Source organism: Lotus japonicus, chromosome 2 (genome assembly GCF_012489685.1).
Source record: "Lotus japonicus ecotype B-129 chromosome 2, LjGifu_v1.2".
Lineage (NCBI taxonomy): Eukaryota > Viridiplantae > Streptophyta > Magnoliopsida > Fabales > Fabaceae > Lotus > Lotus japonicus.
This window is the reverse complement of record NC_080042.1, coordinates 2,197,280-2,217,139: the sequence shown is the minus strand read 5'-3', so window position 1 is coordinate 2,217,139 and position 19,860 is coordinate 2,197,280. Positions and strand designations below refer to the sequence as shown.

At 39.9% G+C, this 19,860-nt stretch overlaps 1 protein-coding gene across 6 annotated transcripts; it reads right to left on the bottom strand.

Moving 5' to 3' along the window:
* Positions 1 to 296: 296 nt before the first annotated feature.
* On the bottom strand, positions 297 to 18,789 carry LOC130737393 (transcription factor SRM1-like). Of its 6 annotated transcripts, XM_057589143.1 has the most exons (6): positions 18,657 to 18,690; positions 18,089 to 18,111; positions 17,851 to 17,944; positions 17,620 to 17,744; positions 16,285 to 16,670; positions 297 to 1,080 (listed from the first exon to the last, which is right to left on the bottom strand). In XM_057589143.1, exons 4-6 carry the CDS (start codon positions 17,695 to 17,697, stop codon positions 585 to 587), a joined length of 960 nt encoding a protein of 319 aa, XP_057445126.1. In that variant the 5' UTR covers positions 17,698 to 17,744; positions 17,851 to 17,944; positions 18,089 to 18,111; positions 18,657 to 18,690; the 3' UTR covers positions 297 to 584. The 6 variants fall into 6 exon arrangements, with proteins under 6 accessions (XP_057445126.1, XP_057445127.1, XP_057445125.1 ...); XM_057589144.1 differs by lacking the exons at positions 17,851 to 17,944; positions 18,089 to 18,111 and adding an exon at positions 18,305 to 18,447 and having other exon boundaries at positions 18,657 to 18,733; XM_057589142.1 differs by lacking the exons at positions 17,851 to 17,944; positions 18,089 to 18,111 and having other exon boundaries at positions 18,657 to 18,789.
* Between the last annotated feature and the right edge of the window lie 1,071 nt (positions 18,790 to 19,860).

Here is a 19,860-nt window from a genome sequence, read left to right as displayed (position 1 = left end):
CAAATATACTCACCAAGGGACTTTCCTTAGAACGATTCCAAGATATTACTTGCAAGCTAAGAGGGAACATTAGGATATTTTTTGACTTGATATTATTTGCTTTTAGGAGATTTTTCTTTTTCTTTTTAGGAGATTAGGAAAAATATTGTACATTATTACTTATTTCTTTAATTAGGTAGTCTAACCTATAAATTGTAACTACCAGGTGTTTTCTATTCAAGTAATAAAATTATATTTTTCCAATATTTCAAGTCCTACCAAAACCAGGAGAATGCAACAATAATTTACACTTTAAATCCATATAATCTTCCTCTGCAGCATGTTTTAACAAAAGCAATTACAATGCTTACAAAACAACCGTACACTTATGTTCTCCTATGTCAAAGCTGCCACATTATAGCAGCCTATGCAAATACAATTCAATCGCTTCCTAGTATGGCTTATTCGAAATGTGACTAAATAAGCATAAAACTCATGTTTTGCATATAAGCAAAAAGAAATTATTCTAGGAAAAGAATTACATTAACTGCAGAATCCACCTAGTCTTCTGTTTATTTTTGTACATTAGGGCTCCAAACAGAACTTTACCTGTGAGGTGCAGATGTATGTGGCATAGGGTATGTTATAGGGACCATGTTCATTGGTGCACCAGGTACAAGTGCACCAGGAACTGGGTATACCATGTGTGGAGGAGCACCAGGAAGATTCACTGGGGTTCCAACAGCAGATATTAGGGGCCCTCCAATGGGTTGCCCAATGGTCGGGGTAGCATACATTCCGGAACCTGGTACCCCAGTGGAGGTCGGAAAGGCTTGTTTACCTGTCTTGCCGGTAGAATTTCCAGTTGATCCATTTGTTTGACCGGTTATGGGTCCTTGAGGTGCTGCAATATCACCATTGTTCACACTTGTGATATCGTGTATGCTCGATCGCCTTCTATCTTTATTCATCGAGTTCAAACGAATGAAGTATTTTTGGGCATGGCTTGCTACTTGTGTAGGTGTTCTTGTCACCACAAAGTTCCTTGATATACTTCGCCAGTCACCTTTTCCATATTTATCCAAGCCCAGAAGAAATAACCTGTTGAACCAATGTTAAATTTTTAAACAAAAAATAATCATTTAATGAGAAACAGTAACCATAAAATGGCAAAATCCATATACTGATGCAAAGCAGGGATCCTCAGATTATAACTTCTAACAGAAGGAGATCAATATAGCATTAGTCCCTCCCTATGCATGTATTAAAATGAGCTATTTTCTTAGACATTAATGAGGTAGAAGTATCATCAGTTGCAGCTAATCTATGCCGCTTGTTTAAGCTCAGTTGATAAATGTTACTAATGCCCTGTTGTAAACTTGTAATCATAGGCAATGCACATCATGAGTACAATTGCTCTGGGTTTCAGGATAAACCTCAAGCCACAATGATAGCATAGAATGGAAAATCCAGAGGTTTATTCTCTAGCTTTACCATGGATTTTCACATCAAGATCTGAGTAACCAATAAAATATTCAATAACTCCAACTTCATGTATTTCTTTCTTTCGTTTTTATTCCAGGTAGTGTCAGAAACAATTCAGCAGAATGCATGACTTAAGTGTTATGGTTTTGACCGCAATTCAGTAAGAAGAATATAACAAAAAAAACTCAACTCTTAAATTCTTTTTCAATCATTTTTATATATCAATGAACCTTAAAGAGCACAATAAATTGTGAATAACAAAATATAGGTCTAGCCTAATATTATATATATTGGCTCCCCAAAAGCAACTTTGATGGCTGGAAACAGATTTGCAATTTACCTGATGCAATATGAACAAAAACAAAGCACATGAACTTCCTTGACATGTAGCACTGCGGCCTACATATAACAGGCAACAGACTAACCCCAATATAATTATAATTGTCAAACGTAACAACCACAAATGTAATGGCAGCAGAATACTTATTATATTGTTGTGTTTAATAGAGATAATAGTACCGAGTTTTGATTGAACCAATAACAAAATTTGCTTACAAACAAATGCAATGTTTATCCAATACAAACATAAACCATGTAATGCGCCAAACATGCGCACTGGCCATGTCCAGCAGATCTTACTTTTGAAAAGGAAATCCTGTTCTACTGATGTCCTATATTTCTAGTAAAATCCAAAACAAACCACACAATGGTTGAAGGGAAATTTGTAAAATGATCAAATTATTAATCAACACTTTTTTTTGCACTAGCCGAACACATCAGGATCATAAGTGTAATTACACAATTTCTTACCAGCCAAACTTACAGAATAAATGTTATCTAGGGTTGCAAAAGAGCTTATACAGAGTGTCCAATGCGGCACTGTGATTATAAACAAAAGAGTATAACTAAAATTTACAGTTTTCAAAATATAACATACTATTATTAAAAGTATAAATTTCTCTACTATTTTCCATATATAGGAAACATTGAATGGTACTTTCATTTTCAATACTATCAAAAACTTCTCTCTATAATCTATTTATATATAACCAAACAATCATTCAGCAGAGAAAGTTCTTTCAACTATTCCAGTTACCACTTTTAGTAGCAAAGCTAATTTCAAAAGCAAATACAGCAATAGATAGAGGGGGAAAATTGTAATAAAAGTCAGAAACTCACAAGAACTGTAGAATTTAGTCCTTCAACAAGGTGGTAAGCATCTCTTGCAAGGAGCCAAATGAATTCTTTATTCGGTGAGGAAAAACTTAAAGTTGTATTCGAAGTAATGATATCAAATATTGGGGACAATTTGTAGACACACATAAATATATACTGTTAGGCAAAGTTCGGATGTTAGTAGGGGTAGGGCACTTGCCCCCACACTAGGGGAAGGTCTTAGCATCACCCTGATCATTAAACAATAACAACAGCAAGAATAGAATTTTTTGCTTGTGGAAAAAGTAGCAAAATCAGTTAAAATGCTAATCCTTTATCCAAATAGACTTATGAATTCACTTTCCTATGACTTCAACAATAAAAACCAAACAAATACTAAGAAAGAAAGGCTTAATAAAAGTAAAAAATCCGAAACACATAACGGTCACAAGTGTGTCCATGATTTCAAAAAGAATAAAAATAGGGATACACCAGCAGCCATGCCTTATCCGCAACTAATATCAAATTCATCGAATAGAAGAACATTATCTTCCCATATATAAGGAACTCGCACCTTCTGTTAGACGGACACCGAGAAACAAACTTGAAATAGGAGCAAATAAACAATCTTTTGTACATCCAAATTAGATCCAAAACCTTAGTTGTCAATATTCCATTTGATATAATATTAGAATTTGTGAGGCCTAACTCTACCCCAAAAGCTAGCTCATGCGGTGAGGATTATCTTCCCATATATAAGGGCTATCTTGGTCATATCTCTAGTCAATGTGGGACTTATCAACACACCACCTCAAGCCCAGGACTGGACATTCGGAGCGTGGAACATGCAGGAATTAACATTTGTGGATGGCCCATATACGGGTGGTCTTCACTAAACGGATCTCTAATAGAAATGGTATCTAGGAACACAGAGAAATCGATAAAAAACCCAGAAGAATCACCAGAATTGATGTGATTCTGGAAAAGTTTGCATTAACAATGGAAAAATTCTGTGTACAAGTAAAACTGAAACGCTACTGAGAATGAAGAGAAACCTTGGTCACCAAGAGACCAATCTGGTTAGCACTAACCAGCCCAAAAACTAGCTCTAACTGATAGCTAAGGCTGTTTATATCTAAAGCTAACCAGGTTAGTTAGTTATGATTCTATTACTAGTAATAACCTGACCCTAGTCAGGTTTTCTAACTCTTCCTCACATACACGTTTCTGATAACTGGCATAAGCGAAGACTTATCAATCTAGGATAGGCTCTGATACCCTATTAGAATTTGGGAGGCCTAACTCTACCACCAAAAGCTAGTTCAGGAGGTGGGGATTGCTTTCTCATATCTAAGGGCTATCTTGGTCATATCTTTGGCCATACCTCTAGTCAATATGAGACTTATCAACATACAATATCTTTAATGAGGCCACCCCTCATCAAGATTCATCAGCATGAACCAAATTCTAATTTGGAATCAGCACCATAAGGCTGCATTCTATATACTTACTTGAAGAGCTTAGCCATTCAATAGAGACAAGATTCACCAAGCAAAAAGAGCATCCTGTTTCAATCATAAATCCAACGAGCTTCCCACATCCAAAAGTATTGAACTACCTCAGAAATATATTCTTAAAGAATTTGGGAACAAGAAATAATACTGTACTGAAGCTTCACTTCCAAAAAAGGAGAAACAAAAAAGGAACAAGCCAAAACAAGTAGACACAGATGAAAATGTCAAACATAATGCCATAGGCAACCAAAATTTTAACAGAAATTACTTATTCATTGTACTGAGTTTGAAGACTTAAAACAAAACAAATACAACCTAGTCTGGCTTCTCAAAGACTTGAACGCATGAATACATATGTAAAACAGTCACATATAACTAGTCATATGAGGTTTTTATCTCTTATATGTCCACAGTGCACTAACCAGAAAAATAAATAGGAAAACAGAAATCTGGAATTGCAAATGAGAATCAGGACAAGCACATAACACAGTCACCAACCCAAGTATAATACTAAAGAACTCCTCATCCTTCAATGAATCATCCACTATATTTTCACAGGCAAGACTTGATACACCATACTAGTAATATTGCTATATACATAAAGTTTTCTATTTCAGAGCTTCCACGATTCCACAAAATATAAACATAAAAATTGGTCTTATTGTGATAGAAATTGGCCTTCTTTTGAGTAAACATCTCTAACCATCACCGCAAATGTACATTAAAGAAACATATACATTATTTGATATTATGAAGAAGTACAAAACTTTTCCAATCCATAATTTACAAAATCAAGTAAAATAAAAACGTAATATATTTTCCTAGCCACAGTAAACGTATGGTTCTTAAGCTTACTTCCCCCTTCCCTAACATTACCCTAATTTGCATATACTGTTCAACGCCATTTGTGGATGCAGGATACTTTTCACATTAGTGTTTTACATTACAAGGATGTTAAGTGCTAACCTTTTTACAGTTTTAAGATCTCCTAACCTCAGATGCAAAAATAAGTTAATCATCTGTTGATAAGAAAATGAGATTAATCTTCAGAATCTAGAGTATAATTATATTAAATTAAATATTGTAGTAGCATATGAAAAAAAGATGCAACAATTTGCAGCTTCCACAGTAAGATTGAAACTGAATTCTTGAAGCTAAGATAAAAAAAATACCAAAACTGTTAAAAGCATGAAAAATTGACAAAATCCAAATAGATGACCTATGTCATCCAATTAGGAAAAGTATAGAATTGAATCACTTCACAGCATACCAACAGCAAATAAGAATCAAATAACATGAATCAATGCAGTGAAAAAGTAACTACTTTTGATGGAACATCCTCAAATTCCTATCTCATAAAAATATTTGTTATCGTAGAAAAGAAAAGAATAACATAATTGAAAATTGGGAGGCTGGAAACTCTCAACTACACAGGCTTCCCCGTAATTTAAATAATCCAATTTCTTGTAGACAATGCCTTCAATGCGGAAAAGAAGAAATTATGGAAAACGGCTGGTAATAATTTCGTCCAAAAGACATATTACAATTCCTATTTGGTTCCTTGATAGGTTCAAGCAGCTTTATTCAAGAAGAAGGACCCAGGTGTAACTAGTAATTAGTAAGAGGACTGGATTGTAATAAGCTGTTAGTTGTTAGCTGAAGTTGTTAGTTTGTTAGCTGACAGCTGGCAACAGCTGTGAGCAGTTAGAGTCAGTTACAGTTGTTAGCTACAACTGAATAGTATAAATAGGTAGTTTGATTGTAGAGGAAGGCATGGAAGTTAGAGTTTCATTCTGATTGTGGAATCAGAGAGAGATCGAGGGATCTCTAGGTTGAACCCTAACTTTGTGTTCTTCCCCAATTTTCCCAGTTTTTCCCCAATTCACTGTAAATCCCTAATTCCCCTGTTATAGCTCAATTTGAGTAATTGCATTGTACTCTCTTCTCAGTTCAATAACAGTATCTGAATTTACCAGTGTTATCACTGGTATCAGAGCACCATCCTTGTGCCTGAGGGAGAAGCTCACGCGATTCTGCAACTCTGAATGGTCACGACTCGAACCATGTCTAGAGGCGAGGGTAGCTGGAACCAGGAACGAGAGGAATTGCGACAAGAAACTGAAGGATTGCGCGCTCGATTGGAGTTGAATGAGGCGCGAACGAAGGTGGCAGGGGATCTCATCGCTTCTCTGCGAACTAGGCTGGAAACTCGCGATCGTGGGTTCTCAGATATGAATTCGAAAGCAGAAGGAACAGAGAGGCACGGAATCAAGCTCCAGTCAAGAATCGATGGCGGAAACTGGAAATTCCCATTTTCTCTAGAACTGATGCAGTTGGGTGGACTCAGAAGCTTGAGAGATATTTTGCATTGAGAGAAGTTACTGAAGAAGAAAGGATGCAAGCAACCATGGTGGCTTTGGAGGGACGAGCTCTCAGTTGGTACCAGTGGTGGGAGCGTTGCAATCCATCACCTTCGTGGGAAGCCTTCAAGCTGGCAGTGGTAAGAAGATTTCAACCCTCTATGGTTCAAAATCCTTTTGAATTACCTTTTTGTCTTTGAAACAATCAGGTTCTGTAGATGATTATGTTGAAGAGTTTGAAAAATATGCTGGTGCTTTGAAAGAAATTGACCATGATTTTGTGAGAGGAATTTTCCTAAATGGACTCAAAGAAGAGATTAAGGCTGAAGTGAGGCTTTTTGAACTGCATACTCTTGCTGAGGTTATTCAGAAGTCTTTGCTGATTGAACAAAAGAATTTGGTTGTCACTAAGAAAAGTGGAGGGTTTGTGAGGTCTGTAGGTTCCTATGGAAGCAACAATTACAGTAAAACTGTAACCTTGGAACCTCAAAACAATGGAGAGCATAAGCAGGAAAATTCTGTTGGAACTACCAGGAATGGACCAGTTCCAGAAGCTAGCAGGGCAAGGGTTGAGGGCTATAAGCCTTTGACTGCAGCTGAAATGAAGGAAAAGAGAGAGAAAAACCTTTGTTTCAGGTGTGATGAACCTTTTAGTAGAGAACACAAGTGCAAGAATAGGCAGCTTAGAATGCTACTCTTGGAAGAAGAAGAGGATTTGGAGGGGGAAGAATTTGAAGATGCTTTATCTGGAGAGTTTAATTCTTTGCAGCTATCTCTCTGTTCAATGACTGGTTTTACTTCCCACAAGTCATGGAAATTGAAGGGAAGTATACAAGACCAAGAAGTGGTGGTTCTCATAGATTGTGGAGCCTCACATAGCTTCATTTCTAAGAAGCTGGTTAGAGAGTTGTTATTACCAGTGGAAAACACACCATCTTACACAGTGGAAGTGGGTGATGGCTATAAAATTGGTTGCAAAGGGAAATGTTCTAATTTGAAATTGATGATACAATCCTTAGAAGTCACTCAAGATTTTTACCTTTTTGGCCTTAATGGAATAGATACTTGGTCTGGATTGGTTAGCTAGTTTAGGGGATATTAAAGCTAACTTTAGCAAGATGAGGTTGTCATTGAAGAAGGATGGACACTGGTTTACCTTGGAAGGAGATCCAGCTTTGACAAGGTCTGAGTTGTCCTATGGAGCTCTCATGCAAACCTTGTTGGAAGAAGGGGAAGGCTTGCTGGTCCATTGTGAACAAGGAGACACAACAGGACAGAAAAACAGAACTATTCCAGCAGACTTGGCTGCTGTTTTGGCCAAATTTGATTCAGTATTTCAGGATCCTCAGGGCTTACCTCCAAGAAGAAGGCATGACCATGCCAATCATCTGAAAGAGGGAGCTGACATACCAAATCTGAGGCCATACAAGTGCCCTCACTACCAGAAAAATGAAATAGAAAAATTGGTGGCAGAAATGTTAGAGAGTGGGGTTATCAGGCCTAGTATCAGTCCTTATTCCAGCCCTATCATTTTGGTTAAGAAAAAGGATGGGGGGTGGAGATTTTGTGTTGATTTTAGGGCTCTTAACAAAATCACTATTCCAAATAAGTTTCCTATTCCTATTATAGAGGAACTCCTGGATGAAATTGGTGGTGCTAAGGTGTTTTCTAAGCTGAATTTGAAATCAGGTTATCACCAAATCCGGATGAAGGAAGAGGACATCGAAAAAACAGCTTTCCGCGCACATGAGGGACACTATGAGTTCCTTGTGATGCCCTTTGGGCTCACAAATGCTCCATCCACATTCCAAGCTCTTATGAATGAAGTCCTTAAGCATTATTTGAGGAAATTCGCTTTAGTATTCTTTGATGACATTCTGGTTTATAGTCCAGATTTGTCAGCTCACTCTGAACACTTACATCTGGTTTTGTCCTTGTTAGAGCAGAATTCACTCATGGCTAATAGGAAAAAATGCACCTTTGGCCAGACAAGCTTGGAGTATTTGGGCCATACTATTTCAGGGGCTGGAGTGGCAGCAGAACAATCTAAGGTGGAGGCCATAAAGGATTGGCCAATCCCTAGAGAGATTAAGGGGTTGAGGGGTTTCCTAGGGCTCACTGGTTATTACAGGCGATTTGTGCAAAATTATGGCAAAATTGCAAAGCCATTGACTGATTTGTTAAAGAAAGAGGGGTTTAAGTGGACACCAGCAGCTACTGAGGCTTTTGATACGCTTAAAACAGCTATGATCAACTTGCCATTATTGGCCGTACCTGATTTTTCCAAACAGTTTGTAGTAGAAACGGATGCTTCAAGCAAAGGACTTGGTGCTGTTCTCATGCAAGAGGGCAGACCACTAGCCTTTTGGAGTAAAGGCCTGTCTCCAAGAGCACAACAGAAATCAGTGTATGAGAGGGAACTCATGGCCCTTGTCCAAGCCATACAGAAGTGGAGGCACTACCTCTTGGGAAGACATTTTGTCATCAAGACAGATCAAAGGAGTTTGAAATTTTTGAATGACCAGAGATTGTTTACTGATGAGCAGTTTAAGTGGGCAGTGAAATTGGTGGGTCTGGATTTTGAGATCCAATACAAACCTGGAAGTGAAAATTCTGCAGCTGATGCACTTTCCAGAAAAATGATGTATTCAGCCATTTCTGTTATTTCTGCAACTGATAAAGATGAATGGAATTCAGAGCTTCACCAGGATCCTAAAGTTGCTAAATTGATTCAGGACCTTCTCATTTCCCCTACCTCTCATAGTGGGTACAGCTTCAAAAACGGATTTCTTTATTATAAAGATAGGTTGGTCTTGCCAAAGAACTCCAATAGGATCCCTATGATCCTTTCTGAATGTCATACAACACCAATGGGTGGACATTCTGGTCATTTCAGAACCTACAAGAAGATAGCAAGCTTCCTATATTGGGAAGGAATGAAGGCTGACAGCCTGACATAAGGAAGTTTGTGGAGGAATGTGATATTTGCTAAGTCCTTAGCTTCTAGACCCTTTGCTAAGCTCGCCCCAAGGTTCTATGGACCTTATCAGATTCTGAGTCGAGTTGGGCCAGTAGCTTACAAGCTAGAGCTTCCACCTCATGCTAGAATTCATGCAGTTTTTCATGTATCCCTCTTAAAGAAAGCTTTGAAGCCAGATCAGCAACCTCATCCATTGCCTCCTATGCTCAATGAGGAGCTGGAATTAGAAGTAACACCTGCTGATGTGCTAGCTACAAGAGAGGATGCTTTTGGCAACTTGGAAGTCCTTGTGAGCTGGGACACTTTACCATCTTGTGATAACTCATGGGAGACAGCTGCTAAGATACAGGAACTCTTCCCTTCTTTTCCCCTTGAGGACAAGGTCAAACTTTTAGGGGGAAGTATTGATAGGTTCAAGCAGGTTTATTCAAGAAGAAGGACCCAGGTGTAACTAGTAATTAGTAAGAGGACTGGATTGTAATAAGCTGTTAGTTGTTAGCTGAAGCTGTTAGTTTGTTAGCTGACGGCTGGCAACAGCTGTGAGCAATTAGAGTCAGTTACAGTTGTTAGCTACAACAGAATAGTATAAATAGGTAGTTTGATTGTAGAGGAAGGCATGGAAGTTAGAGTTTCATTCTGATTGTGGAATCAGAGAGAGATCGAGGGATCTCTAGGTTGAACCCTAACTTTGTGTTCTTCCCCAATTTTCCCAGTTTTTCCCCAATTCACTGTAAATCCCTAATTCCCCTGTTATAGCTCAATTTGAGTAATTGCATTGTACTCTCTTCTCAGTTCAATAACAGTATCTGAATTTACCAATGTTATCATTCCTCCTCTATTATTTTTATACGTGCTTTCAATTTGATCCCTCTCCGAATGTTTAAAATATTAGTGTACAGAGGTCCCAAACAGATTCAAATCAAAATCAAAATGCACAAAGCAAGACAATTGAAAATTAAGAAATTCTGTATCCTTCATGAATCAAAATGATGAGAACCAGAATACAGAAATAGAGTACAAGGTATGAGAATAAGAAAAAAATACTTTGATTAATACTGAAATAGAAGAAACAGAAATACAATAGCTACTGCTATTGTCCCAGAGTAAGACTCCTGTAGAAGAAGAGACTCTCTTCACTCTACTCTTAACAACCTATTTCTCATCATAATCCTTCTCATTCTAACAGAAAGCTTATATGAGAATCTCCACTCAGCCTTACGCACCTCTCACACCCTTCCTACCCGCAAAGGCCGTAACTAACTTGTGCCAGCTCACCCTCCTAAGATTCCCCTCTCTTATTCTTTCTCACATATACTTTCCATCCTTTGGGCCTGGTCTCATTGGCTGTGGTCCCACCCTCACTAAGAGCTCTATCAATTCCACCGGCTTGAGGAACAACCTTGTCCTCAAGGTTGAAGGCGGGAAACTGATTTAAAATAGTCAACTCATCTTCCCAAGTGGCTTCATCTGCAGACTTGCCATTCCACTGAACGAGATATTGCTTCACAGTTTCCCCTTGTTGTTGGATGGTGCGGGCAGCGAGCACCGTGCTGGGTTCCACTGATGGTGGCAATTCTCCCGCAAGGCCCTCTGGAAGTTCTTTCTCAACCTGATAATTCCCGATTGCTTTCTTTAGAAGAGACACATGAAACACGGGATGGATGCGAGATGTTTGGGGAAGGCGAAGCTTGTAAGCCACAGCTCCTATGCGCTCAAGCACTTCAAAAGGGCCATAATACCGTGGGGATAGCTTTGGGTTGATGCGTTGTGCCACAGATTGTTGGCGGTGGGGTCGAAGTTTCACAAAGACCCACTCACCCACGTCGAAGTGCTTCTCTGTGCGCTTCGTATCAGCCTGAGATTTCATATATCCTTGAGCTCGAAGGAGGTGACTTTTCAATTGACGCAGTGCCTCATCTCTGTCCAACAGCTCTCGAGCTACAGCTTCCACTTTCGTTTCCCCAACAGTAAAACGGAGCAAGGTGGGAGGGGCACGACCATAGACTACCTCGAAAGGAGTCACTCCCGTGGACGCATGGTAGGTGGTATTGTACCAATACTCCGCCCAGGGTAGCCAGTAGAGCCATGTGCGCGGTTGGTCCGCGATGAAACAACGAAGATACGTCTCTAAGCAACGATTAATGACTTCAGTTTGTCCATCCGTCTCAGGATGGTACGCGGTACTCATAGTCAGATGTGTCCCTTGTAACTTAAAAAGCTCAACCCAGAAGTTGCTGACAAAGATGGGGTCCCGGTCGCTTACTATGGATCGAGGAACTCCATGTAAACGCACAACCTCTTTGGCAAAAGCTTCTGCCACACCTCTGGCAGAGAAAGGGTGGCGCAAAGGAATGAAATGTGCATACTTGGACAGTCGATCAACCACCACAAACACTGTATCAGTTCCTCTGACCTTGGGCAAACCTGTTATGAAATCCATGGAAAGCTCATCCCATATCTTCTCCGGAATTGGTAGCGGTTGGAGCAGACCCCCTGGTGAGGTAGCTAAGTATTTTTGCCTTTGACACACATCACAGGCCTTGACAAACTGTTGAACCCTCCCCTTCATGCCAATCCAATACATATTTGCAGCAATCCTGCGATATGTGCGGTAGAAACCCGAATGCCCACCCTGCGGTGTGGCATGAAATTCGCTGAGGAGTTGAGGGATCCAGCGAGATGAAGCAGAGATTACAAGGCGATTTTCATAATACAAAACCCCCTGATCATAAGTATAGCCAGGTTTACTGGAAGGATCCAATTGTATCGCAGCAATGATCGAGGCCAACTTAGCATCTTGATGGGCCTCTTGAACCAATTCTTTGCCTTCTGACCATTGAGGATAGGAGACAATGGACTGGAATTCACCGTCTTCAAATCTACGAGACAAAGCATCTGCTCCCTTATTCGTTGGGCCGGGTTTGTACACAATGTCAAAACGATATCCTAGGAGCTTGGCGGCCCAATTCTGCTGGTCTACGGTTGTGATTCTTTGGTGGAGCAATTGGCGTAGACTCTTTTGATCAGTATATACAGTAAACTGTCTCCCCAACAAATGTGGTCGCCAATGTTGCACTGCTAGAACGATGGCCATCAATTCTTTCTCATAAGCAGATTTGGACAGATTGCGAGCACTCAAGGCTTTACTAAAGTAGGCTATGGGTCTGCCTTGCTGGAGAAGTATGGCTCCTACCCCATTCCCGGAAGCATCACTCTCTATAGTGAAAGGTTGAGAGAAATTTGGTAATGCAAGTACAGGTTCAGTCACCATTCGTGCTTTGAGTGTGTCAAATGCCTGCTGAGCTTGCGAAGTCCATTTGAAACCTTCTTTTTTTGTAAGTTCAGTCAGTGGCCTAGCGATCTTACCATAATCTCGCACAAACTTGCGATAGTATCCAGTCAACCCGAGAAAACCACGTACCCCTTTTACATTCTTAGGTACTGGCCATGAGGTGATGCTTTGCACCTTGCTAGGGTCCATTGCCACTCCCTCCTGTGAAACCACATGACCTAGATACTCTACAGAATTCTGGGCAAAAGTGCACTTTTTACGATTCGCCACCAAACGCTGTGCACGTAGTCTCTCAAAAACCATGGTCAAATGTTGCAAGTGCAGATCCCAATCCGAGCTGTACACGAGGATGTCATCGAAGAAAACAAGTACACTCCGACGCAAAAGGTCACGGAAGACTTCATTCATCAACGCTTGAAAAGTGGAAGGGGCATTCATCAAACCGAAGGGCATCACAAGGTATTCATAGTGCCCTTCGTGGGTACGGAATGCAGTTTTGTGTACATCTTCCTCTTTCACCAACACTTGGTGATAACCCGACTTGAGGTCAAGCTTGGAGAAGTAGCGAGCCCCATGAAGTTCATCCAATAACTCGTCTATCACTGGAATTGGGAATTTGTCAGGGATCGTTGCCTTGTTCAACTCGCGGTAGTCCACACACATGCGCCATGACCCATCCTTTTTCTTCACTAAGATGACGGGGCTGGAGAAGGCGCTTTGACTGTGTCTAATGATTCCTGATTTCAACATGTCCCTGACTTGTTTTTCTATCTCGTCCTTATGGTGATGGGAGTACCTGTATGGCCTCACATTCACCGGCCCTTGTCCTGCTACAAGATTAATCTGGTGATCTTTCTGCCGCCTTGGAGGTAATCCCATGGTCTCCATAAAAATGTCCTCGAAACGACTGAGGAGTGATTCCAACTGATGAAGCTGTTTCTCAGAGAGTCCTGAAACTTCTTTGGTGTTCTTAGTAGTATGCGCTGCTTGCAGCTCTTTGCTCTCACCTTCGTGCTCCTCATTTTGGCCAAAAATGCTCTGCAAAGCCCACTGTTTATGTTGTATTCCCTTCTGTCCTTGCAAAAAGAACCACTTCCCAGCAAGCTGAAATTTCATGGTTTGTCTCCCCCAATTGACTAGCATGTCTCCAAGGGTAATCAGCCACGTTACTCCCAAAACCAAGTCAATACCATCCAAATCAAATAGGATTGTCTCTACCGTGGTTGTGTAATCACCAATTTCCACTCCCACATGTTCAACCTTACCGCTGGCTATCACCTTGCTTCCATCTCTGGTGTGGCTTGAATTTCCCACCCCATCGCTGTTGCTACTCGTTTGGACAAGAAATTGTGCGTTGCCCCGCTATCAACCAAGATGAGGATTGGAACGCCCTAGACTGTTCCCTGCAGCTTCATCGTGTGGGCTTGAAGTGGCTCGGCTCCCAATTTCATGATGCTTAGCTCACCGTCCACAGCCGCCGCGTCGTCCTCTTCTGCTTCCAGCGACATATTCCCCTCTTCTCCTCCGTCGTCTCCTTCCTCTATCAACATGATGCGGAGTTGCTTGTCGGGGCACTGGTGAAGTGGGTGGTACTTGCCGCCGCATTTGAAGCAGAGCCCCTTCTGACGCCGGTCAAGGAGCTCTTGATATGGCAGATGCCTTATCCCTTTGTCGCGATGGGTGGGACGCTTGTCTTCACGTCGATCTCCTTTGTCATCTCGGTTCTTCACCATTACCCAACCTTGGGTTGAGTCACGACCCGCTAGAACTGGGCCTGATGCTGTTTGGTGGGCCGGTCGATTATATGACCCCGATCCATATCCATATCGTGGGCCTCCGTTTTTTGACCCGGTTGAGCTGCGACCCGCTCCGTGGAGCTCTGTCTCTATTGCCCGAGCTAGAGGAATCAATCGTGAACGAGGTAGCGTCGTCAGAGCCCGCATACTGCGAACCCGTGCTCGAATGTCCTCACGCAACCCATGGATGAAGTACCCAAAGTACTTTTCATCGGGCAGATTTGGCGTCTGCTAGAGCAAACGCTCGAAATCAACCACATAATCGTCAACGGTCCCCTGTTGCTGGAGATCCGAGAGCTGTTCGAAGACGTCACCCTTGTTGGCGGTGCCATAGCGCTCCAACAACTCGTTGGTGAGTCGTTCCCAGGTTAATCCGGGGTCCAAGTGCAGCAAAGAGTTGAAATAATGGATCGTGGATCCTTCCATGCATAAGTGAGCCAAGTTCACCTTGACTTCTGGGCTTGTACCCATGACATGGAAGTAGACCTCAGCACGGGCAATCCAACCCGCCGGGTCTTCTCCATTGAAAAGAGGAAGCTCTACCTTCTTGGCAGACTTGCGGAATTCATCCAACTGTCCTCCATCGAGCTTAGTCCAACCAGATACACCAGATGGACTTCCCTTCTCAGCTCCAGATCTTGCTGGTGTGTCTAGATTTCGCCACTCCCCGAATCATCTTGCTCCTGAGTCTGCTTGGATAATTTCTGGGTTAAAAGATCAATCAAGCGAGCCTGATTGTTCTCCGCTTGCTCCTGCATAGTGACAAGAGTTGATCGGAGATTTGCCACTTCAGTTTCCAGTGCTGCTACCTTCGCTTCCATCATCTTCTTCGCTGGTGGCATTCGTTGTCAGATTCAACGAAGATGAACGCTGGCTTCCGTCTCGTAAATGATCCGGCAGGTCGGACCAATTTGATGAGAACCAGAATACAGAAATAGAGTACAAGGTATGAGAATAAGAAAAAATACTTTGATTAATACTGAAATAGAAGAAACAGAAATACAATAGCTACTGCTATTGTCCCAGAGTAAGACTCCTGTAGAAGAAGAGACTCTCTTCACTCTACTCTTAACAACCTATTTCTCATCATAATCCTTCTCATTCTAACAGAAAGCTTATATGAGAATCTCCACTCAGCCTTACGCACCTCTCACACCCTTCCTACCCGCAAAGGCCGTAACTAACTTGTGCCAGCTCACCCTCCTAAGATTCCCCTCTCTTATTCTTTCTCACATATACTTTCCATCCTTTGGGCCTGGTCTCATTGGCTGTGGTCCCACCCTCACTAAGAGCTCTATCACAAAATACAATCTTCCTCTACATAAAAGAAAATTACTCTATAACTACCAGTAAAAATCATAACACCTGTTAAGATATAAATTGCATAGTGCAGAGCAGGATCAAGTTCAGCTAAAAAATAAAATTCTCCTCTCTTCCCCTCTCTTTCTTACCACTCCATCCTCATCAAAAACATAATGCCATGTTGTAAACTTTTTAAAGAGTACCAGATGGCATGTCATGGTTTAGTAAAACAATCTTGTGAGATGATGATTGTTAGTTCAGATAAATGCAAAAAAGAATGAGAATTACATAAATATGTCAAAAGAACTGTTTAAGGCCATCATATTCTGATTGCAGAGAATAAGATATATATTCCACAATTAGACACAAGTACATCAAGAACATATAAATTTGAGACCGAAGAATAAATATAGGTCCTTGCCTGTGTTCATCCTCGGTCCAAGCAATACCCTTGCGTCGTTCCTGATCTGATCTAGAACCTTTACTTCCATGATTAGATTCACTATTACAATGCCGTATATGGCCAGTCTTCTTGCCAACTCCTTCATCACTAGCATGGCTTGTTGATCTCTCTGGAGTAGAATTATACAATGGTAGAGGCACACGCCCAGATTCGATCTGGCTAATATCGTCAACCAATACCTCGTAATGCTGTTTAATCTCTTTTATAGACTTCCCCGGTACATCAGCAGCAATCTTCTCCCATCGATCTGAAGCATCTTCGGGATAAGTCGCCAACGCATTTTCAAATGCTTTTTCCTGCTCTCTGCTCCAGTCAGAGCTACTATCCAGTTCATCCGCCTTCATCTAGTCTTGTTTAAACCAACTACAGACTTTTATTAGAGGGAGAGGGTACGTTTTTAGTTTCTACCAAACTTCTCTAAGTCTAGGTTAAGGCTATTTATATACCACAAGGGTTTGTCCTATGAGAATTATGGATCTAGATTATTTCTATGGTGAGTATCACTAAAATTAGAGTGTAGGACTACAAAGTTGAAACTGAAGTAGAGCCACCAGAGGCAGAAAATAGCAGGAAACTGAACACAGTTCAATACCAATGAAATATCTGAGATGTGTGAAATTTCATTGATTTGTTTCAGAATTAAAAAAACTGGACACTTGTGAATTATTGACCTACTGATGAATGAAAAGGCAGAAAAGTAAGTTAAAACATGAGAAAAACCTGAGACTGACAAACCAAAAATCGTAGATGCTGAAGGTAGGAAGTGAAAATTTAGAAAGGCCAGTCAATATAATGGTAATTACTGGGCTAGGATGATTTCTAATAAAAGAAAGAGCCCTTCAGAAACAAACAAAGAAGATAAACTGATAAAGTCACAAGGGATAACACGAGCATTCAAATAGCTATTTCTCATTCAATAAAAAAAACAAACTCCAGTTTACCATAGGCACAGTTTTAACAGCACAGGCCCACAAAACTTTCACCCATAAGTGTAACTACTGTAAATCTCATTCTCACCGTACAAAAATTCATACAGAAAGTACTTCATAACTCAAAGTACAAAGCTATGAATCCAGAAGAGGAGAAGAAAGAAACTAGAAAATAAGGCTCAGCACTAGTGAAACTTCCTAAGTTGAAAATTTCACAAAAGTAAATAGAACGTATATACACATAGAGATTAAGAAATGGATTCAAAGCCTCGTTTTCCCAGACCGGGTGTTAATAAAAATAACTATCTTTAACTCAAATACAAAATGCAACCAACTAGTGGTGGTTGGTTCAACTGATACATACTTGATTCCCTTTAAGCAAATGCCTCGAGTTCAAGTCTTTTGGATGGAAAAATTTCACTAAAAGAGCTCGCTCCACCATGACGTGAATGTTCCCGCCTCAAACACCATTGCTCCTGTCGAGAATACCTGTATTGGACCAAAAAAAAAATATATATATTAAAATACAAATGCAATAATTATATATCCCTATTCTCAACAGTTTTGATCCAACAACCAAGTTAAGAAAAGTAACCTCATGAAAATCCCAATGAATTACTAAGTTTCATTGAGTTGGTGTTCAAAAAATGTGTTACTTGAGCTCAGTAAGATTAGCAATTAATCTCCATCTTAAAACATTGGAAGCAAAATTTCATTAGTAAAATCACTGGATGCAAAATGTCATATGCACTGTCAAGCTTCTGACACATTAACCAACGGTATTTCTTTCAAGCCACCTAACAAGTGAAAGTGTAAAAGAGAATTTTACCCACCAACATTACTTTTAAAGTTAAGCCTGAAAAGTGAAAACACAAATAATTTCAGCCTAATCCATGATTAGTTTGATAAAGACAGGCAAAAACAATCTAGAGAGTAAAATTAACATAAGATAAATTGAGATTTAAGAAAATGGCCAAACATTGGGTGGAAATTTCAAGGGTAGAACACAGAAATCATAAAATGACATTGATGTTTATCCTGAAACCCACAAAGAAATACATGACGGGTCAATTTGGTCCCATCCCAACAACAGCTTTACTACAAATAGGGACAGCTGGGTTGAAAAAGCCACAACCCAACCCAAGTTGCAAACCAAAAGAATCTACACAGCAGTCCTAGCACCCATTAATATCTGACAAAATGATATAGGACAACATCATCAAGAGAGAGAGAGAAGCTGAAGAATAATAAATCAAAAGTGGGGGAAATTGAATTGAATTTTTTTTTTCCATTATGATTTCTAAAAAATGAAATAATAGATATTGCACAAGATGATGATTCAAGTTTAGTTCTTCTGAAGAATGCACATGAATTTTGGGCATGAAATGATGAAGTTATCACCTTTCTGCAATGCTTCAGGCTTCTTGGCTTCTTTCTTTCTGCTCTGACGAACTGTAGCAAAACACAAGAGTCAAAATAGTTGTGCGTCATCGTGAATATATTCTGGAGTACTGGACTGTCAGGTGGTCCTATTCCTATTCATGAGATTAAGTTAAAAGTGTCCAAAAATATTAAATTCACAATATTCTTTTACTAATTTTAATTTTAATAACTATACATTTTAACCCTTTTTCTATATTGAATTTAAGTTATCATTATTGAGTGATATCATTTGATCTCTTTTTACAGAAAAGAGTTTTTGTTTACCGTGATTGGATTAGTCCTTAAATTGGTCTCAGTGTTTGTCTTACCATCTGAACTAAGTTCCTCATCGGAAATATTTTGCAAAATGTCATATATTATATAAAACTTATGGAGCAAGTGGTTGGGGGTTCGAATTCCAACTCTTGCGAATAGAAAAAACTCATTGGTCAGCCCCCTACCGCTTAGTGCGCTGACCGTGGGGCAAGGGATTAGTCTCACGGCTGTCGGTTGTGGGAATACCTTGGTCAAGACAGAAAAAAAAAACCTATGAAGCAAATCCTTCCCGGAGCCCAGAGCTCCAGCGAGTGATGATTTGACCTGCCGACTGTGTTAATGATGCTTACGTGAATTAAAAAAATAAAAATAAAAATAAATAAAAAACACATAAGAAATTTTTATTTAATTAAAAAAATAAAAATTAACAAATTTAATAAAATTTAATTAATTAAAAATCCAAACTAAATTAAATCAAATTACATATCATAAAATTTCTTCTCTTTCCACAAACATCTTCATCTTCTTCATTGAAACATAACTAATACCCTGTAATATCCAAACTTATGAGTACATGGTTCTAAAAATACAACGCTACCCAGAATTAACAACAACCTGAGCAACACTGAAATGTAAAGATAGAACACAAGAAGGGGGGTTTGAATTGTGTTGTTCTAAAACTTTGATTTTTCAAATGATTATTAGTTTTAGAAATATTTTCGCAAGCGTTTAGTGCAACGGATAAATGAGTAAGATAGTTGTTCCAACAAGGGTATATAGTCTTATTTCAGTGTCTAGTCTTATTTCAGTGTATAGTCTTATTTCAGTGTCTATCAGATGATGTACATAAGAAGGGGAAGTATTCCTTTTATAGCAGGTCGACCTCTGTATTTCATTGGTCTTTGCT